Source organism: Diabrotica virgifera, chromosome 9 (genome assembly GCF_917563875.1).
Source record: "Diabrotica virgifera virgifera chromosome 9, PGI_DIABVI_V3a".
Classification (NCBI taxonomy): domain Eukaryota; kingdom Metazoa; phylum Arthropoda; class Insecta; order Coleoptera; family Chrysomelidae; genus Diabrotica; species Diabrotica virgifera.
This window is the reverse complement of record NC_065451.1, coordinates 37,860,121-37,883,550: the sequence shown is the minus strand read 5'-3', so window position 1 is coordinate 37,883,550 and position 23,430 is coordinate 37,860,121. Positions and strand designations below refer to the sequence as shown.

Genomic DNA, 23,430 nt, shown 5'->3' with positions numbered 1-23,430 from the left:
AATATGAGATGATGGTGAAAAGTATCACTTTATACAGCTGTGAGGTATGGCCACTGAAACAAAGGACACTGGCAAGGCTGAGAGCAACTGAAATGGATTTTTGGAGAAGAGCCGCAGGAAGATCTAGAAAAGAAAAGATTTTCAACAAACGCATTAGAGAAATAATGGGAATAAAATAAACAATAAACAATTACGGATGATTTATCAAAAAAACAACTTATCTCGTTCGGACATATACAAAGAACGGATGAACAGCGAACACCGAAGGAAATACTAAAAAGCTATTCAGAAAGAAAGAGAAAAATAGATAGACCAAGAAAAAGTTGGAGCTAAGCAACAGACAAAGAGCTGAGAAGATAAAACCTAGAAGCGGACCTACGGAACAACCGGACGAAGAGAGTGGTGTTTGGAAATCGGAAAATGGCTGAGAATGTTATAAACCGACATGTAGTAGTAGTATTAAGTAAACTAAAAAGGGGTAGTTCCCTAGGTTGGTTCTCTGTATAACAACAGTATTCTAATCAAATTTATTCTTTCTTCTCCCTTACCATCCTCTGTTTCAGTGACGGTTTAAGGCATCATGGGGCCCTAGGCGGCCATAAGAAGTAGGCCCCTTTATAGCGACCATTTACTTAAAACAAATTTATAGATATTTATGTTGTTTTGGGAAGTAGTTACTCCAAAAATAAATTACGACAATGTATAAAAGATCATTTTTCGTTTTTTTTACATTTCGCAACAACTTCTCATTAATAGTCCATAGCTAATATGCCAAAATTGTGTCGATATGTGATTTTGCCCTGGGTATGAGTGCCACCCCTTCGGGAGTGAAAAAACATACATTCAAAATAAGTGCGGAAATGGATAAACTGATTCATTCTAAGTAACTTTTGTTCTATCGAGTTTTTTCACTAAATCAATACTTTTTGAGATATTTGAGATTGAATATGTTCATTTTTCAACAAAAAAAAAACACGTTTTTCGACTGTTTTTCGAGAATAACTCCAAAATTAAGTATTTTATCGAAAAAATATTCTTAGAAAAAATATAGCGTATACAAAATTTAAAAAAATGGTGTATTTATGAAGTATGTAGACACAGTATAAGCAGAACTGGAGCTAACGAAAAGTAGATTCTTATTCCACAAATTCCATATCAAATATTTCAACGTAAATAACCAAAAAATGAAGCACTTTTCGGTGAAAATCATCACACCTTTTTTAAAGTATTAAAAAAGTTTTATTTTTGTATTTTTAAACAAATTTCAAGTATTAAAATTAAGCAACTAAAGCTTAAAATAATGTTGATTCCTTTTTTTTTGCAAAAAATCTTGAAAATTTATGAAAATCTTGAAAAAACTTATAAGTATATTATTTATATGACCTGTAAGTTTCACCGGTTCACAGTGTTTATATTTCAAAACATTGGGATTTAAAGTAAAAGAAATTTTTTTAAATTTTGAAAAAAAATGCCTTTTTTTTTCAAAATAACTTAAAAATTATTAGTGGTACCAAAAATCTTAAAGAGTAAAAAAATGTAGGTTTTGTTTTTCTGAATATTTGAGATTTTTGATTTTTTGGAAGATAAAAATTGGTTAAGATATGACTGTTCAAAATTTGCATACCCAGAGTAGAGAATTTTTAATTTACAAAAAATTAATAAATGAAAATAGTTTCTATCCTTGTGGAATCGGTACTCACCGGAGGGACCGCAGACGCTCGGATACAATTAGCGTCTCTTTGCAAAAACAATGACGACTTTGCAAGTAACAAGACATTTACTTAATACACACACTACCCATTACACTAGGTACCTGATTGAAAAATCCACTGTACCATGCCAATGGCCATTAGTTGTCGATGCATTAAGCCAAATAAAAAAAATTGCATACACTCGTGATTAGTGACTTATTCAAGCCCTTTCTACTACACACCTTTTATAAATAAGCACTTTATACCGATAAAACTTACAGATCATATAAACAATACATAAGTAAAGTAGCTTGTGAAGCGGTAAGGATTAATTTCGTTTGAGATGCTAATTAGAGGGTTATTTTCACCACTTTTTTTACCCAAAAAATGAGATCAAGTGTATTCTGACCGTATCTTGCTAACTTTTTATGTTAGAGATTAAAAAAACAAGAATAATGCTTTTTTAAACATTTCAACGAGTTATGATGAGTTTTCCATGAAAAGTGCTTCATTTTTTGAACATTTTATGTTGAAATATTCGATTTGGAATTTGACGAATAAGAACCTACTTTTCATTAGCTACAACTCTACTTCTACTGGGTCTACAGACTGCACACATACACCATTTTTTTCAATTTTTTAAAAGCTATATTTTTGCTAAGAATATTTTTTCGATGAAATACTTACTTTTTGAGTTATTTGCGAAAAACCGTCTAAAAACGTGTTATTTTTTGTCGAAAAATGAAGATATTCACTTGCAAATAACTCGAAATGTATTGACTTGATGGCAAAACTCTATTGAACAAAAGTTGCTTAGAATTAGTCAGTTTATCCACTTCCGGACGTAATTTGACGGTATATTTTGTTACCCCTAGAAGGGGTGGACTCAACCTTTGAACAAAAACACACATTGGCACAATATCACTTTTTTTACATGTTAGCTATGCTTATATCAAATTTCATGTCAATCCAAGCTCTTGTTTCAAGTCCGACGGTTCTTTAAAATCCAGAGGTTTTGCAATATTTTACCGTGAATGAATGAACTATAAGGCCGATCGGTGGGTAGAAATTGAAAAAAAAAACGTACCAACCAAAATAATTACCAGCTTCTAAGCAAAATTTACTTGCAAAATTGATTACCAAATTGAGGGAATGATTGGAACATGGAATATAAAAATGTCTTTGAAGATAACTGCTTAATTTGTCTTGAAGTCGGTTGTATTTTCCTGATATTTGGCAGAAGACAAAGCAAAAAACTGAGTTTGATTATAAATAATAAATTAACCATTCTCTTTTTTTTTTGTCTTAGTTAGCCCTATTTGATTTTTTTAACATTTTAATTTTTTTTTAAATTACTGCTTAAATATGTAATTCAATATTAATTAATGCATTTGTGTGGGATGTGGGCCCCATCAAGTGCCCGGGCCCTAGGCGGCCGCCTAGTCCGCCTAATGGTTAATCCGGCACTGCTCTGTTTTATCTTTTGTTTATCATTATTACCAATCAGCTTTTTAATTAATTTGATCACTTTGATTTTTAGTCAACAGTTAAATTAAAATAATTTTAAAATTTAAAAACTTTGTAAAACACAATTTTATTGTCTGTTTATAATAAACAATAGATTTAAATGATAGACATTTTCAGATAATTAAATCTTTACCATATCATTGTTTTGGGATCATGACCTTTTGTTAAACCTTTGAAAATTGACTACCTTCTTCTCTACTGTCAGTGTCACTCCATACAGTTCCTTACAAACCTTTGACACTTGGTAGTCAACGTTGGCCTAAGATGGTTGATTAAGTTTCGTGATAGGGTTTCACCATGTTCCCGGAGGTTTTATCTTTCAACATTGGTTTTAGCCTTTTCAATTTTACTTTAAAATAATGTAGATTGAATTATATTTACAACCATTGTTTGGTTCTGGGGCTATTTAGCCAGTATTCGAGTAAGTAATCATAACCACATTTTTTTAACTTTCAAAATCTCATCTATCTTTTCAATTTTAATAGTGGGATTACTTATTCTATTTTAGATTCACTGATGATGGACTGATAGGTCCGAAAACGTTCTGAATTGGACATATTTTATTCAATTCATTGGGATTTTTAAAATTTTTAGTAAATATACCTATTACATAGAAGTGGTTTTTACTTCATATTAGAGTTTTTTAGTATTAAGTAATTTTCTTATTTGTATAAAACTACAAAAATCTGTTAAAAGTGAAAAACTCTGTGTGACCTTAAAATTACATAGTGACAAAAAGTAATTGTTATAATAAAGTAACAATAACAACCTGAGAAAACTGACCAAAGAAAAGCACTTTATTGTGCTTTCACCTCATTTATTGCGAAGCTAATTCCCTTGAAAATATTATCAAGTAATTATATATTATAGAATAAATATTCCTGGGGCATATCTGCAACCTTCTACAAATACTGATGATTATAAAACAGAAGTAAAGTAATTTTATTGCAGTAATTTATAACGTTGAAAAATCATTAACACGTTAAGCCCCATGTGTACCACACTGGCACACACTCTAGTTTTATCTGGGACCGTGTGTACCTATCAGGCCACAGCGAAGTGTCGTGTTCCTAATGCCGTGGCTCGTCGAGGATCGCATTTGCCGTGCTTTCTTATGTATAAATGTGTGTAAACGGTCTGTGGTAAACAAAATCAGAGGTTGGTCCGTTAAACCACGTGTTCACAAACAGGTTAGGTTATAATTTCTAACATGCTTCAGTCAGTATCGGTTCGAACGTCTAACGAGGCTAACACTATTTTCTCTTCAGTTTTTTGTTAAAAAGTGGAACTAAAAAATAAGATAATGTTCCGTAAAGGACTATCGGAAGACGAACTTCGCAGACTTGCTGAGGAGAGTGACTTTAGTGATAGTAGTATGTCTGAAAGTACGTTTTATGATTCTGATGCCGATCCAGTGTACAATGAAAATGTTACTGATGGTTCTTCAGACTCATACAGTAGTGAATATGAGTCTCGTAGAAAAAAAGCTAAAATTTGCAAACAAACACAAAATTGCAAAGAATTTACTGCAGGTTCTAGTTCTAACCAAAAGGAGGCTGATACAAGAAGGATAGGTAAATTATTTAAGAATGCACAAATTCGGTTTGTACTTTACTTTTTTTTTGCTTTGTAGAAAAAGCTGAATCTGCAAACGTTAGCCTGGAAGCTGTTATTGACGATGTATCAAGAAATAAAATAACTGCAGGTCCTAGTTGTATCCAAAAGGAGGCTGATACAAGAAGGATAGGTAAGTTATTTAGGAATGCACAAATTCTGTTTGTAGTTTACTTTTTTTTTGCTTTGTAGAAAAAGCTGAATCTGCAAACGTTAGCCTGGAAGCTGTTATTGACGATGTTGTATCAAGAAATAAAATAACATGGAGCGATGTGCCAAATCCAGATGATCTCAATAAGTTCGAACTATCATTTACTTCAGGAATAAATCAGGAAGTACTCGCAAAACTTACAGACCACAAACCTATAGATTTCTACCTACTGTTTATCGACCGTCAAGTGCAAGATTTGTTGGTTACTGAAACTAATAAATACGCCGAACAAACCATAATCGCTGGTATTGTAAATGAGTCAATAACGAAACATTCGCTTATGAGTAACTGGAGACCAATTGACAGAAAAGAATTGCTTCGATTTTTGGCTCTCATTATTTGGATGGGGTTAGACAGAAAACCGAAACTCAGAAATTATTGGAGTAACAATTTACTTTACAAAAATGAAGTTTCTAAAATGTGTGAAATAAGTAGAAGTCGATTTGAAATATTATTACACTTCTTTCACATTTCAGATAACGAGAGCTGCCCACCTGGAAACAGACTCTACAAAATTTCTCCTCTTGTACAAATACTAAATGAAAAGTTTCAGAAAATGTGTACTCCTAGAGAATCGTTATGTATTGACGAAACTATGGTGCCATTTCGTGGTAGACTTAGTTTTTTGCAATACATTCCTGGAAAAAGACACAAATATGGAGTCAAATTGTTTAAACTTTGCGTCGCAGATGGATATACGTACGCCGTTAAAGTGTACGGTGGAAAAGAGATGCAACCATCTGAAAAGTCGTTAGCATCCAGAGTGGTGATGGAACTTATGCAACCGCTTCTAGATACAGGCAGAAGTTTATATACTGGTAATTTTTATACGAGTGTTGACTTGGCTCATGATTTAAATAATAGGAAAACCCATTTAGTCGGAACATTACGTTTCAATACGAAACATAATCCCAAAGCGGTAGTCAATGCAAAATTAAAAAGAGGTGACATGAAGTATCTACAGAGTAATACAAAAGTTGTTATCGGAAAATGGAAAGATAAACGGGACGTTTTGTTTTTAACGACCAAGGATATTCCTTTGATGATAGATGTTCAAACAAAACGTGGACCTGTTCCCAAACCATCGACCATTGTTGACTATAATTCTGCAAAATCTTTTATCGATGTGTCGGATCAAAAGGCTGCATATAATTCCCCTGTTCGACGAAGTATGAAGTGGTATCGTAAATTGGCTGTGGAATTACTAACAAATACCGCACTTGTGAACTCTTTAGTTCTCTACAAATCTGTTACTGGCAAACATCTCTCAATTACTGAGTTCCGTGAACAGATTGTTCAAAGTCTTTTAATGCCTCAAACAACTTCTGAAAACTCTTTAACAACTTCTGAAAACTCTTTAACAACTCTGCATACGTTGGACGAGAAAGAGAAAAGGGGAAGGTGTTCAGCATGTTACAAGAACTTTTCGAACCGTGAAGGAAGAGCATCAGCGATGAAGAATGCCAAAAGGGTATACACTTTTTGTCCGGCATGTGCCGTTAATACCGCATATATGTGTGTTATGTGTTTTGTGAATATTCATACATGTTCTTTGAAAAAATAAATTGTTTTTGTATTTTTAAACTTAAAATATCTTAGGGAGAAGGTATTTGATTATCTTCCTGGTGTGAGCCAATATGGCACACATGGTCCACATTAAAACAAATTACAAAAATAATTATAAATAGACCGTGTGTACCCTGTTGGTACATGCTGTTTTTTTACTTAAAAAATGTATTTTGTTTTTATTTTAGAATAGAAATAAATAGTTATACACATTCTTATTTCAAAATTATTAAAAAAATGTTCCGGTCTGACAGAAAAATTATGTCATGATGGTCCGGGGCTTAACGTGTTAAAATAATAAAAAGCACCAGTGCAGTTGTTGTGATTTATGTTTTGTGTATGTTTGGTTTATTCAGTTTATAAAGAGTTTTGGCAAATATTTGTGTTACTTACCAAAATACTAGATACATCTCTGTAATTAATTAGAAATCGCTCACCTGAAACAAATATTTAAAAAAGTTATTATCTTTTATTATTTATTCGTTGAGTGTAATTTACACTGCTCTAACAAATTAATGATATGCAAGCAGCTGTAAATTTAAGTAAAGTGTAAAATACACTAATACACTTAATGTAAAAAAATCGCAGACGCCCCACCTGTTGGATGCCGGGTTAATATAAATTGTAAAGTTTGATTTAAATATTATTAGCACTGAAGTTAGACTCTGACATGACGGCGCCTAACTTCAGTGCTAGTAATATTTAAATCAAACTTTACAATCTATATTAACCCGGCATCCAACAGGTGGGGTGTAGTAGACCCCAACAATGCTGAAGCGCCTAAAATATAAGGAAATTTGCATGTAGTGGAACTAGCGGCTAGATAGTTTTCTATTTATATTCATCTATGCGATGACACATAGTTTTTAGTCGTCTGTTTATTTTCAGCTAGGGGTCGACTGGTCGACAAGACAATAATTATCGTCTTAATAACAACTTCTTGTCTTGTCTTAAGAAAAAATCAAGAAATTTTAAAAAATCTTGACGTTTTCTTGACATCCTATATCTTGTCTTGACTTAAGGGGATGGGTACATATTTTCGGCTGCAATGCTATTCAAATGGGGATTAATTTTTTTCGAATCCTGAGAAAACTAATAAGTATTTTTGAAAAATTTAAACGCATAATGAAAGATTACGTTATTAGCGAGAGCCGAAAGTCCCTGAGAACTTCTATAATTTTTATTTTAATAAGTTACAGGGGTGAAAAACTAAGCTAGTGAAAATTTAGTGTGATTTTTAATTTCAAATATCTCATACAAAATAAACTTTTTATTTATTCTAAGGGACTTTTTGCCCTCGGTAATAATTTAGTCTATAATTGTGCGTTTAAATTTTTCAAAATTATTTATTGGTTTTTTCAGGATTCGAAAAAAATTAACACAATGTCCGTGGTAATATTTTAAAAATCTATCTGTGTCTTACAACGCACTCAGTCGAATAGAATATTGTCAGCATATTGTCAGTCAGACAGTGACAATCAGTGACAATTTTAAGTATTTGACATGGCATCGGGAATATTTTGAATTGTTGATTAATTAATATTGATATAATATAGTGTATTTGATAAATAATTGATTTAAGACGTGAACTTAATAAAAAGTTATTTATTGTGTATTATTTGTGGAAGATCCAAACAGAGAACACATCAGGATCCAAGTATTTTGTTGTTAAATATGTTCAAAATTGTAACGTTCCATAGTAACAATATATTATTAAAAAATCACTTTAGTACTTTTCCTCTTTTCTCGATTGAGTATTAGTTTTTGTTCTACATATAAATTATTACAATCACTGAATACATAGTTAGTGAAAAAATTATCACATTTATTAACTGACTTAATAATTTGCAATTATAGAAATAAGAGTTATCCAAGAACATTCAAAAGCCATCTCTTTAAGTTAATGATGACATTTTCAAGTAGAATGACATTCTATTAATGTTTATATATCCATACCAGTGTAAATTTTACTACACGTAATTTGCCGTGTAAAGACAGAAAAAGTAGGGATAGCCGTAAAATATTTGCGAATTGTGTACCGATGGCCTTAAGAAATTTTAAGATCTTGAAATTTCTTGATTAGCCGGTGCGGTAATTCCCCGGGGACCTTTTTATTAAATTCAGTCAAGTGTTTTAGATTTTGTGCTTGCTAAGAGAAGCAATACCTACATATTCTCTTTGAGATGCTAAAATCTTATGATGTGCTGGACTTCATTCAAGGTGTGACAACTGATAATGCTGCTGGTAACTTTATAATGATATGTTCTCTGGAAACTTTAGTTAACGGTTTTGACTAAAAAATAAGCATTTTCTATGTTTCGAATATATTCTAAACTTAGCTGTCCCGGATTTCATAAAAGTTGATGAATCAAATCGAAGCAGATTAGACATCGAAAAGGATTTTGATTATCTGGAGGATGAAATCAAAGTAGAAAATTATATAAATGATACTCCTTTATCAAAAATGAATAACTATTTTCAAACTCGTTGCAACACGAAACTACAGCCGCATCATATTCTAGTTCAATCAGAGAGTGCAACAATCACCTCTACCGGTTTCGAAACTTGTTAGTCTCTCATCAGGAGGCACATATGCTGCTCTCTCTGACAAAAGACTAAGTTTTCGATCTAATAGCACATAAAATAATACCAAAGATATTACTCTACATCCCACCAGATCGAAAACAATGGAAACCTTCTCTGGTTACACCTCCGAGGTTTCCACAATTTGCAAGCCATACGGGTGCTGAGACTAAGGAAGATGAGGGAATTCTACAATTTACAATTCACGTCCCATTTGCTCAGCGCGGTAAAGTTCCAACGAGAATGGTTCCCTTCGTACTCCAATCAGAGTAAACATGTAAATCAAAAATAAATAACCATTTTCAGTTTCGTGTTGCAACGAAAAATTTTTATGTCACGCAAAATTTTTAAAAATAATTTTTTTCTTTATATGATTGTTTAAAAAAAAGCCAACCAACACAGTGAAACATGATCAAAGTTTGTTTCAGGCTACCTGCCTATTAACAGATCCTTGAAGAATTGCCAGTTTTATGAGAATATTACTAAATAATAAAGTAACTATTTATATAATTTTTTTTTTCATTTTATACCTAATTGTATTTATAAAGCTTATTAAAAATATTTTCCGCGCGGCATTTGAATTTTTTTGTTTATGTGTGAAGAACATTATTTGTGAAGAAAGCAAACAGGGAAAAGTTAGTTGGAAAAGTACTTTATCCAGATTTAGCCATACGGCTCACACTCCCTCTAAGGGGAAAATTGACTCCTCCCAGATAACTTACGGTATCAAAAGGATTGAGCTCTGGTGGGACTCTTTCCATGTTATCGAGCCCTAGGTGACTTGGTATGCTGGAGTATCTCCCAGAAATTTTCGTACACATCTGGCCGTTGCGAGTAGTACAGCTTTCTGAATGGTCTTATAAAGGTGTTAATTTAGAACCAGCTTTTTTATGTTTTCAATGAGGTTCTTCGGAATGACTCCAGTAGTAGATATAATAATAAGTATCGTCTGGGTACTTTGCATTCTCCATTGTCTTCGTATTTGAATTTCCAGATCTCTGTACTTGGCGATCTTTTCAGTAAATTTACTACGTAGATTATTGTTGTTAGGTATCGCCACATCAATTAGTGTTGTTTGTCTTGTTAATTTATTAACTAGTACGAGATCTGGTCTATTATGTGCCACTGGTTGGTCTGTGAGCACAGTACGGTCTCAGTATCGCTTGTAGTTGCCATCTTCAAGCATACTCTCAGGGACGTATTTGATAATATGGGAGATGGTCCGTTTGGAGGAGTCCCAGCTTAATAGCTATCTCTTGATGAAGGATTTTTCCCACTGCGTCATGCCGTTCCTTGTATTCAGTTGCAGCAAACACCTGGCAGCCCCTTTTAAGATATTGGATGGTTTCTTGGGTTCGGCATCCATATCGGCATTTGTCGTTCTGGATCTGAGGGTCTTTGGTGATATATTTCAGGTAATTCTTAGTTGGTATAACCTGATCCTGAATGGCCAATAATAAACCTTCTGTTTCAGGGAACATCTTTCCTGATGTCAACCAATAGTTCGACGCCGTATTGTCGACATAGTCTTGCCTGACCTCATTCCGATGTCGCCTGTGCAGAGGTTTGCCCATCCATGTGCGCATTTTTTCGTCCTCAGTAAGGAGGTTTATGGGCATTTCTGGTTCCCTCAGTTTGATTGGTGTTGTGTCATCTACTGCGCAAATAGCGCGGTGTAGAGTAGATATCTCAGCCTGCATCTGAAAATAAGTCCTTAAATTAGCAATATGTTTATCTAATTGCTCACCTATATCCATAAGTCCTCTTCCTCCTAAATACCGCGGTAATGTCGTTCGTTCTACTGCACTTTTAGGGTGGTGTTTTTGTGCTTTCGTGAGGTGTGATCGTACTTTTCGCTGAAGAGTTTCTATATATCCGTTTTTGTCGCCTTAACAATACCAAATGAATACGTAAGCACAGAACAAGCACTAGGTGTTTAGTGCCTTAAACAAATTTTTACTGTTAAGTTGTGAACGAAGCAGCTGTTTTACACTTCGTATAAACTCATCATCTTAGTTTTCATTTGCTTAGGGTCAATTTTCCGAGTCTGCTTTACTCCAAGATATTTGTACATATCGTTTTCGCCCATGGCCTCGATGTTCTAGCCATTTTGCATATCGAATCCACCGGGCTGTACCTTTTCTATGACTATATTCAAAACACTGCACTTGTCTAGGCCGAACTGCATACTAATATCATAAGAGAATGTTTATTTTATTACTTTTATTATTATTACAACGTGTAATAAAAACTATGTTTTAAAATGTATTTCTCGCAATGTGCAGACCACAGTAATATTGTTAAACTGACGCAACTATATGCAGCTAACCGTAAAGAAATTCAGCGAAAAACCAAGCCAATTCGTTATGACCCGCAAATGCAGTAAAAATGTTCATTATACTTAATACCTATACAGGGTATAAAAAAAATATCTAGGCATCACACTATGCAGCTACGGAAAGCTTGAAACAGAAGTGGAAGATCAGGTGAATAAAGCAAACAGAGCCGCAGGTTGCCTGAATGAAACAATATGGAGAAATAAAAACATCGGAAAAGAAGTGAAACGCAAAATTTACAAAGCAGTCATCAGACCAATAATGACATACGCGGCAGAAACACGACCTGATACAGAAAGGACAAGGACAAAAATAATGCTAGAATCAGCAGAGATGAAAACATTGCGAAAAATCGATGGTAAGACGCTGTGGGATAGAGCTAGAAGTGCAGATATACGAAGGAGATGCAAGGTGGACAACATTAATAACTGGGTAAAAAGCAGAAGAGAATGGAACGACCACATAAGCCGAATGACAACAAATAGAGTAGTAAGGACGGCGAGAGACGGTTCCCCAATAGGAAGACGATCAGTGGAAAAACGACGAAAAAGATGGAATGACAACTTACTGGAGGCACATTGAAATACAGACAGAGTAACGTCTATATAAAAAGAATAAGAAGAAGAAGAAGTTTATCTCGAAAACGGTTGAGTTTAGGGAGATGAAAGAAGTATACCTTTTTTAAGTAAAACTAATAGGAGAATAAAAATTTTAATGTCAAAATTATACAGAGTGGGGGATAAAAAAAATTGAACGTAATAAATTAGTGCTGAAAGGCGTATGTGGCGCCCTCTGAGCAAGAGATAATTTTTGGTAAGGAATTTAGTTTTCTCGACCCAAAAACCCTCACATACCAAATTTCATGTTGTTATCTCATGCATGTCAGGAAATATTCAATAATAAAAAAAAAAAAGTTAAAATTTGACACTGACACTCTGTATCTAGGTTATTATAAACTTTGTACTAAGCTAAGTTAGCTTAAATCGGCCTATTTTAACCTCAGGAACCTGAGGTTAAGCTATGGCCCATTCTTTACCAAACACCCTGTATAACAAAAACTATTAACCTAAGAGAAAAATCACCAAAGACCTTTTCTGTTTGGATTGATTCAAAAAACCTAAAAAAACTTTGTTCGATGCAAAAAAATAATTTTAGGAAAAACCCCTAATATTTCCCCTCGTCAGGCAAGGTCTTATGCTCTTCAGAATCGCCTGTCATTGTACACATTTCTTCTAAATAACTTACTCAAACACATACTTAAATTTAAACTTTACAGGAGAAACTTTATTTTTCCCCTAAACTATGCACTTTTCGATTCACCTGGTAGATACACGTGCAGGGCTGATGCCTGCCAGGTCATGGTTTTTAGCCTTGGTGTGCTATGAATTGTCACTATAGAAATTTCTAGCCTTACAGGAAGACCGTTAGTCGGAGGGTTCACTAGCTCTTAGACTATATGTATACTCAGTGACATTAGAAGTGTTACACCCAGAAAGAATCATTTCTGGAACTTAACTTTTTGGCAACATGGTACATTTTCATCAAGAATGAAACGATAACATTGGCAAGACTTTTTCACCATCATCATTATGCAACCTCTTCTGTCCACTGCTGGACATAAGTCTTTCCCATTTTTCGCGTTCTCTCCACACTGTGCGTCTTGTTGCCATTTCTTGGATATTCGTTTAATGTCGTCCATCCAGCGTGTTGGTGGTCGTCCTCTGCTGCGTTTGTCTTCTCTTGGGCGCCAGTTAAGTAGTTTTCTAGTCCATCTCAGTGGCGGTCTCAGAGTCAGATTTTGGGAGGGGCGATGGTCTGTTGCAGGGGGGTCTGGGGGGTGCAGCCCCCAGTCGGAAAGGGGGTCCGGAAAATTTTTAAAAATATGGCAAGATTTTGAGAGTTTTAAAGGCATTTTATTCATTTGAACAGTTGATGGACCGAATATGGACTGACTGTCACTTAGTGGTTGTGACGAACGGAGAAAAAGGAAAATCACTTATTATTATTACAATTAGTATGAGTGGAAACAGTTTTACACTATAATAAAAAATAAAAAAGCTAGCCTCTAAAGCTTGTTGTAAATATTGTTCGGCTAACTTACAAATAAAATATTCAAAATATATTTTGTATTCTTGTGATTGTATCAAAAACCAATTTAGAACTATTGAAAACAACTCAAAGTCTAATAGAAAAGGTTTGTGGGTGATAGTATTTTTCAATGGCAAGCCTCTGAAGCAAGTCTCATCTTTCTAAACCTTTAAAGATTTAGGTGGTTTTACTTTATCACGAACAAACGTCAAACTTCAGAGGTTTGGTCTGACAATGTTAGTTTTACGCTTGAATTGAAAGAGCTCAAAACACATTTTACCTTTTAAAATGTTAAAATTTACAATAAATATACAATACAAATTAGTCTATTAGAATGGAAAAAATGAGGTTCACATTATATATTGTAATAGTTTTATTAGGTTATAAGTAATAAAATAACAAGTTATAAGGTTTTAAAAAGAATGTAATTACAAATCGAATTCAAGTCTTCGATGGCCACTTTTGGCGAATCGTTCTAAAACTTTCGTTGGGTCTACAGGGATGTCTCGATAGGCATGGAGTAGAGCAAGTCCAGTCAACCTGTCTTGACGCATCCGTGTTCTTAGCCACGACTTTATTCTCTTTAGAGATTGAAAGCTACGCTCTGCAGAAGCATTGCTGATGGGAAGTGTAGCTAAGACTAGAAGTAGCTTGCTGACTGTAGGGAACAAATCTCTGTTACAACTGTCTAACGCGTCCAGCGCTGTTTTTGGAAATTCGTCCGTGTCTTTCCATTGCATTTCCCAAAGCTGTAGTTCACCTTTCAATAAGCATTTCATTTCAGCTTGAGACATATCAAAAAGTTCACTGTACCTCCTTACTAAACACTAAATTTTTTCAGACATGTCCTGAACAGAGTTGGTTATCAGGTATTCAGGCATGCATACGTGAAGATTGTACAACTCCAATGTTTCTTCAGGAAAACGAGAATTTGTGTCTTCTATTACAGAGTCTAGAATGGGAAGGAACACTGATACTCTAAAGTATGTCTCTGGGTCTTTAGTTGCGTGGTTGGCTCGATTCTTCTGCACCTGTGATATTCTTGGAATACTAATATCAAAATTTGTCTTCTCGGCTATGTCCTTTGCTTCTTGGAACAAATCTTTAAAGCAAACAATCGCTGTGTTCCGTTGATTGGCAAATGCTTTGGTCATGTCCGTAAAATGTTTAAATGCACATTTTAAGTCAATATCAGGTTTTTGAAGTAGCTTGCTAAAAGGAAGTGTAAGTGAAAATATGTTGCACATACACACTACAGTGATAATGAAAGTACTGTTCAGTAAGGCACAAATCAAGGTTCTCGCCTTGGATGCAGCTTTTAAAACTTGCCATGAAGCTACTGATTCCAGGGCATGAATGATTTCAGGGAACTTAAGTCTGAATTGCAAAAACGATGTTTGCCTTTCCACCCAACGTGTTTCACAAAATCTAGGTAGCTGGTCACCTACATAGTGTTTCAAAAATTGATTTCTCTTTGAGGAAGACGTGAAGAACGAAACTGTTTGTTGTATGGTACCCGTTGCATTTCTAACAGCCTGAACTTGAGATGATTTGGACAGTGATAGATTTAAACTGTAAAGGCAGTAAAGTAGTTTGTAAGATGTCATCAACATAACGCGCATTACTCCAAATGTCCTGTGTAGATACCTCTCAACAGCAAACCCGTTATCTCGTCGCTCTCCACGGCGGCGTCTTATCTGGACCAGGAATCTGCACTTCCGCAACCCTTCGTATTGGGTTATTAACGTCTCGACGTCGAACACGACCAAATCATCTTAACCTATGCTCTCTCCTATGCTAATTTTTCATCAATTGGTGCCACAAGTAGACTTCCCCTAATATACTTACTCATTTTTAATTTTATCTTTTTTTGTCACTCCACTCATACATCTAAGTAATCTCATTCCCGCCACATGCATTCGTTGTTCCTCTTTCTTTTTTACTGCCGGTCTTGTGGCTGTTTTATAGAATTTGCTCTTCAGCTTCTTTGGAATTTCTCTGTTACACAACACACCACTTGCTTCCTTGCACTTCATCCATCCAGCCCTAATTCTACTGCATGCATCTCCATCTATTTCTCCATTACTCTGTAATACCCTAGGTACTTACAACTATTACTTTTCACAATTATTTCAGCATTCAAAGATACCATTTTATTTGTAGTAACTCCCTGTTTTTGTCCTACGTTTTACTTACTGGAAAATGGTTTCCTTCAGAGCTTGTCTCAACTGTTCCATTTTTTGTTCTGTCTCTTTCACTATTATATAATATAGTATACTACATAAAATATATTAATATATTAGCATTAAACGAATTATGAAACAAAAAACTAAAAAACAAAAAAGCACAGCCTTTGATGAAATCGCAGGGTTTTTACTAAAAAAGGTTGTTTCTTTAAGGTTGTTTCTTTAATATCTCAATTAACATATTTCGTTAATTTATCGTTTTCAGTTGGCGACTTTCCAGATTATGTAAAAACTGGAGAGGTGCCACCAATTCATAAAAAAATTGAGCCAAAACAAGTAAGTAATTACCTTCTGATAATAATTTCTTCGGTATTTTCAATACAGCTATTTAAAGAGACTTCGTTTATAAATTAATTTTTACAGATAAATAATGTGTTGGTTAGTAACCAACATGATTTCAAGGCGAAAAAATTTACACAGACAGCAATTTATTACTTTTATGATACTCTCACAAGTTTAGTAAATGCAGGAGAGATATTGTGTGATCTCAGCAGAGCTTTTGACTTTGTCTGTCTCCCCTCATAATAGAGGAGAGTTGGACAAGGGCGTGTTTTTCACCCCTGCTATCATTACTCCGATTTCGAGTTTCTATTTAAGGCCATCGGTACATAATTCGCAAATATTTTACGGCTATCCCTACTTTTTCTGTCTTTACAAGGCAAATTACGTGTAGTAAAATTCACACTGGTATAAATATATGTAACATTACTAGAATGTCATTCTACTTGACAATGTCATCATTAACTTTAAAAAGATGGCTTTTGCATGTTCTTGTATAACTGTTATTTGTATAATTTTAAATTATTAATTCAGTTAATAAATGTGATAATTTTTTCACGAACTATGTATTCAGTGATTGTAATAATTTATATTTACAACAAAAACTAATACTCAATCGAAAAGAGGAAAAGTGTTAAAGTGATTTTATAATAATATGTTGTTACTATGGAACGTTTACAGTTTTGAACACCTTTAACAAAAAAAATGCTTGGATCACAGAATATATCCTGATGTATTTATGAATCTTCCATAAATAATAAACAGTAAATAACTTTTAATTAAGTTCACGTTTTAAATCAATTATTTATCAAATACACTATCAATATTATTTAATCAACAACCCAAAATTTTCCCGATGCCATGTCAAATATTTAAAACTGTCACTGTCTTGTCATCATATTCTATTTGACTCAGTGCGTTGTGTGACAAGGATAGCGAATGTTCGATTTGTAAAATATCACTACGGACATGGTGTCCATTTTTTTCCAATCGTGAAAAAACTAGTAAATATTTTTAAAAAATTTAAACGCAGAATGAAAGACTAAATTATTTCTTTTGTTTCTTTTGAATGATATTTGAAATTAAAAATCACACTACATTTTCTCTTAGTTTTTTACCCCTGTAATTATTTATTAAAATAAACATAGAAGTTCTCAGGGACTTTCGGCCCTCGGTAAGAACGTAATCTTTCATTCTGCGTTTAAATTTTTCAAAAATACTTATTAGTTTTCTCAGGATTTGAAAAAAATGAATCCCCGTTTGAATAACATTGCAGCCGAAAATACGTACCCATCCCCTTAAACAGGCACTGGAGGATTACACGGATGGAGTCAAGGTGAATGGCGTAAATCTCAACAGCAACAAATACGCCGATGATACGACGCATTAACAGGACCAACTCGGTTTGTGAACAATCTGGTATGAGAATTAATATTATGAAAACCAAGGTGATGTCAATTCAAAAAAACTAAAATGTACCGCAACGTTTTTAAATAAACGGGTACATTTTAGAACAGGTCAATAAATTTAATCACCTACGATGTTGGATCAATAGCAGCCCAAATCCTGATCTAGAAATAAGATCGAGAATAGAACAGGCCAGAAGATCTTTCGAAAAAATTAGAAGACTGCTATGAGATGCTCGAATAAAACTCGAAATTCGACTATGATTGTCAAAACGTCTGGTCGACTGTCTTATATGCAGTTGAAACGGGCACCCTTAAGACATCAGCCGTAAATAAATTGGAGGCCTTGGAAAATTTGGGTCTACCAGATAATCCTCAAAATTTCATGGACGTCAAACGAAGAAGTGCTACATAGACAAGGACCGAGCACTTTTCAACACAGTGAAAGTTAGAATATACCTAGACCAAATACTGAGAAATAATAAGTACCAATATGCTCAACTAATAGTGAAAGTAAAGTTCGTGGCAAAATGTTGGCTAGGAAGGGAAAGGCTATCGTGGCTAAGAATAGAATAGAATAGAAATATGCCTTATTGTCATGAAAAATTGTACAATTTTATCGACAAAGCTTACAAAAAGTCAAGAAAACAAAACAATAACAATTCAATTTATTAAAATTACATAAATCGTCAGTATAAATTAAAAAATAATAGACGAAGACGAAGTAGTTTTCAATCCTAATAGTAAATTATTAGTATTGAAAATATTAAAAATATTACTAAAAGATTTTTAAATTGAAAACTTATTGGTACACTTTCCTGGTGACACCTCCAAGACTTCTACAATTGGCAAGTCAAATGGATGCTGCAGTGAAGACGAGAGGGAAGGAATTCTACACTATGCAATTCACATCCCCCGTCTGCAGCTGGTAAAGTTCCAACGGAAAAATGCACCTAGTTACTCTACGGAGTAATACGACTATAAAATAATAAATTTTCCGTTGGAACTTTACCAGCTGCGGACGGGGGATGTGAATTGCATAGAGTAGAATTCCTCCCCTCTCGTCTTCACTGCAGCATCCATTTGACTTTCAAATTCTAGAAGTCTTGGAGGTGTCACCAGGAAAGTGTACCAATAAGTTTTCAATTTAAAAATCTTTTAGTAATATTTTTAATATTTTCAATATTAATAATTTACTATTAGGATTGAAAACTACTTCGTCTTTCAATGCCAGATGGCGCTAGCCACCTACTATCATCACTTCAGTTGCAATGGGTGGGAAAACCTCTCGATACGAATCAGTTAAAATATGGAGAACAGTGCCTACGTTCCTTCCGATGAAGGCTCCAATAAGAGCCGAAAATCGCGATTCAATGGACTGGACTGCACTCAGTATTCTAATTGAAAAGTAAGATTGTTTTGCCTTCGCATTGCAACTGAATAAAAATGGTATACATTTTTATTTTAAAAAAATAATAATAATAATGAAGTTAAACAGTTAATCAATTGCAAAATTTAAATAAATTGCAAATTGCATAGTCTACATAGTAATTAAGTTTAAAAGTTAAGCTGCTGCATATGACACCCAAATACAGATGAAAAATAGCAATAAAATACTACTTGTGCAAAGGGTACTGTAATTTCTTAGGTATTGATTAAGAAAATCTTCTACTGCATAATATGGTCTTTCGGATAGGTAGGCTTTTGTCAGTTTACGGAATTTGGGGAAAGATGCTGCAGATGGTTGTAAAGTTTTTTTGCGGAATATAATATAGATTTCTTTACTAACTCAGATGACGGGGTCGGTAAATAGACGTCAAAGGTAGAATTTCTCGTGAAGTAGTCATGATTAGGTCTTGGTGGAAAGACATGTAGATGTTTACGAATTAAGCAAACAGTTTCTAAAGTATATAAAGATGGAAGGGTTAAAATTCTGTGATCTTTGAAGTAACTTCTACAATGTGTTGTTCTTCTGAGGCCAAACAGATATCTTATTGCTCTTTTTTGTAATTTGAAAATAACATCGAATTAGGCAGCTTTACCAGAACCCCAAAAAGGAAGACCACAACGAAGATGTGACTCGAACAAAGAAAAATATGTTATTTTGGAAGATGCTAAATTGAGTTCATTCGAAACAGATCTTATAGCATAGCAAGCTGAAGATAGTTGCTTCCTTAACAAATTAATATGGAGGGACAATTTAAGGTTCTGTCTAAAAAAATACCAAGAAATTTTACAGAATCAACAGTACTGATTTGACTGTTATTAAGAGGTAATGGTTGGAGAGCTCCTTTATAAGGTAATGCTACTGTTTTATCTACGTTAAACCAGAGTAAATTAGAGTCAGACCAGGTTTTTATTGTAAGTATATCAGAAGTTATAGTAGCATGAAGAATTGCAATATTTGATTTGCCCCAAGTGATACTGGTATCATCAGCAAAAAAAAGATTTTTCCATCGATTTTTAAACTAGTAAGGTCATTAATAAAGATAAGGAAAAGTAGAGGACGCAATACTGATCCTTGAGGTAAGGGGCCGTCCATTAATCATGTGAGGTTTTTTTAGCATTTTTTAACCCCCCCTCCCCCTTGGTGATACATTTTGAGGTTTAAGACAACGTATATCACATGGATTGAGACATTTCGTGATTTTTTAAAGACCCCCTCACCCCCTTTCGAGCCTCACGTGATTAATGGACGACCCCTAACCCACATACAATGTTTTTGAGACTAGAGTCTGTATCATTGCTCCACCAGTTGATTCCTATCATCCAAGTAAGATTGGAACCAATTCAAAGAAATACCTCGAATTCCGTAGAAATTTAGTTTTTTTATCAAAATGTTGTGATTTACACAATCAAAAGCTTTGGCGTATTCACAAAAAACGGTGGCAGTGTGAAGATTATTGTTCAGTGCTTGATAAACCTCATGTAGTACAGAAAACATGGCATCAGTGGTGCATTTATTATTTAAAAAGCCGAACTGATTTTGTGATAAAATATTGTTTTCAACGAGAAAGGTCTCTCAATAATTTTGGAGAGTACCGGTAGTAGTGCAATAGTTCTATAATTGCAGGTATTAGATATTTCACCACCCTTATGAAGAGGAATAATGATGGCAGTCTTAGGCACTCTGGAAATTTGCCTTTCTCAAAAGAATCATTAATTAGTGAGATGAGGACTTCTAACACATTTTCTGGGAGAATAAAAAAAAATTTTATCGATAGACCATCAGTACTACAGGAAGATTTGCTTTTGATATTATTGATTGTTTGGATCAGTTCAGATTTATCGACTGGTTTTATAAAGAATGAATTCGAGACCTTTCTTGAATTAGGGAGATAGGAAATGGGATCTTTTTTTGGAAAAATAGTTGATGTAATATTTTTACTCACATTAACAAAGTATTCATTTAGATTTTCAGGGTCTGGAAGGGAAAATGTTTGAGCAGTGTGGGTTTTATTTCGTAGATCGTTTATTATGGACCAAGTTTCTTTTGCAACACTTTTAGAGCTTCCCAGATGGTTTTGGCAGTAGACTTTTTTAGCTGATTTTATAAGTTTAAGATAGGTTGCCCTGTACTTGGTGATATATTCAGTGATAGAGACGTTAGTAGTAAATTTCTTGATGTAGAGTAGAGAACGCATATTCTTGGAAGATATTCGGATACCTTTAGTAGTCCAGGGTTTGCGATGTTTTGGCTTAATTGGAATTAAAGGAAATGCTTTATTGATGATACAGACAAGCTTATCTAAAAAATCACTGAAATTATTATCCACGTCCATAGCAGGAGAGTGCCACTCAGAGCTTAAGCATAAATTTTGGAAATTACGAAAGTTCCGGGTAGAAAAAATCCTGCCTAAACGTCGGGTTTTCGAGGAGGGTTTGCTAAAGATATTAAACTTCGTATAAACTGCATCATGATCAGATATTCCAGCATTAATAATTGTAGAGTGGACATCAAGGGGTGAGAAATCTGAGACAGTATAATCAATTATGGTAGATTTTGTAAGTTTTTGTAATACTTGTAGGAGAATTAACGTGCATTGTTAGACCATACGATTCAAATATGTTGATCAAGGATATTTGTGTAGCACAAGCAGCAGCATAATAGATGTTAAAGTCCCCACATAAAATTTTTCTACTTTTATGGGGTAGGTCATCTAACAAATTTAGCAGGTTCTGAAAAAATAGTTCCACGGAAGAGTCAGGTGATCTGTAAATGCAAATAATATAAAGATTGAGATTCTTATTGTAGACTAAGGAAAACTCAAAGAAGGCTTCACTTAACAGAAAGTCATATTTTGTTACCAAAGAAAAATCATTGCTCGTAGAAAGAATCAGGGTACCTTTATGAGCTGAGCTTGGACGATCATACCTAGCAATTGTGGTGTATTTTTGAACAAAAAAAAAAGGCTCGTTGACTACAAGCCAGTGCTCTGTAACCGCAACTACCAGGGGAAATCCCAATTCCTCCAGGAACAAAAACAATTCATCAGTTTTGTATCTTATAGAACGAATATTAATCAGAACCATGCTAAAGCTGTTATCACTAAAACAATTTGAGGATTCTAGTCCCTCAGAACACGTCGTGATATTTAAAAATTTCGTTTTGGAGAGACAGCGGAATAGTAATTTCGGTTACATTCCCTTGATTTTTGCCGGTGTATAATCCTTTCAGAAGTGAGAAAGGCCCTAAAAGCAGCAAGATCAGCTTCCACCTCATCTGGCGTTGTTAAATTCAAGCAGAATTTGTCGTAGATCTTCAGTTTTAGTAGGAAGTCCCTCGGAAGCCAAAAAGAGTTTAACGCTTGTGTTGGTAAATCCATCATAGAACACTGAGGCAGGTTGGTCCTGTAGATAAGCAAGACCGTGTAGATAAGAAACATCTGACAATCTTCTTCTTATTGATGTGCTCATCCGTGACGAATGTTAGCGATCATCATGGCAATCTTCACCTTATATGCAGCAACGCGGAAACTCTGCAAAGATGTTGTGTGGAACCAGGTTCTGAGGTTCTTTAACCAGGATGTTCTTCTCCTTCCTGGACCTCGCTTTTCAAATATTTTTCCTTGCAGGATGGCTTGTATGAGGGCATATCTGGATTCATTTCGCATAATGTGTCCAAAGTATTCCAATTTTCGAGATTTGATTTTGGTCAGTACCTCTCGGTTCTTCCACATTCTTTTAAGGACCTCCTCATTTGTGACCCCATCAGTCCACGGGATTTTAAGAATTCTCCGTTATAGCCACATCTCAAATGCTTTCAACTTTCGGCACATATCCTCTTTTAAGGTCCATGATTCAACACCATAAAAAAGGACAGAGAAGACGTAACATCTCAACATTCTTACTTGTATACCAAGAGAAAGGTTGTGGCTTTTGAAAAACGCGCCCATACGGTTGAAGATTGATCTAGCTTTTCCGATGCGCGCTCTTATCTCTTGTTTGTTGGTCCATTCTTCATGTATTATGGTGCCGAGGTAGTTGTAGTACCTCCATATTTCTACAGGGGTTTGGTTGATATAGAGTGGACTTTCTGTTATCTTTTTCTTGCTAACGATCATAAGCTTTTTTTCTTTTACGTTTATATCGAGTCCATATTGTTGACTATAATACGTGATTTTGTTCATGAGGACTTGTAGGTCTTCTAGGTTGTCCGAAAATACTATGGTGTCATCTGCATACCTGATGTTATTTAGCCGGTACCCGTTTAGTAGAATATCTTTTTCAGTTTCGTGCAAAGCTTCGATAAATATTCTTTCAGAGTAAAGATTAAAAATTAGGGAGGACAAGATGCAGCCCTGCCTCACTCCACACATGATTTTCACATATTCGGTGTGGTCACCGTCAAATCTGTTTGAAGTCTGATTCCAGTAAAGGTTC

The 23,430-nt window shown here is 34.5% G+C and overlaps 2 protein-coding genes across 5 annotated transcripts in view; one reads left to right on the top strand and one right to left on the bottom strand.

The window, feature by feature from the left end:
• The window catches only part of LOC114331072 (putative inorganic phosphate cotransporter), a 387,747-nt gene that overhangs the window by 151,749 nt on the left and 212,568 nt on the right, over positions 1 to 23,430 (bottom strand). The window lies entirely within an intron of this gene.
• On the top strand, positions 4,201 to 5,158 carry LOC126892438 (uncharacterized). The gene is made up of 2 exons (XM_050661971.1): positions 4,201 to 4,792; positions 4,852 to 5,158. The coding sequence occupies exons 1-2, from the start codon at positions 4,522 to 4,524 to the stop codon at positions 5,022 to 5,024; spliced, it is 444 nt and encodes a 147-aa protein (XP_050517928.1). The 5' UTR covers positions 4,201 to 4,521; the 3' UTR covers positions 5,025 to 5,158.

Coding starts and splice junctions, on each gene's coding strand:
- LOC126892438 (XM_050661971.1), top strand. CDS start 4,522: ATGTTCCGTAAAGGACTATCGGAAGACGAACTTCGCAGACTTGCTGAG. Junction 4,793..4,851: donor GGCTGATACAAGAAGGATAG/GTAAATTATTTA, acceptor TTTGCTTTGTAG/AAAAAGCTGAATCTGCAAAC.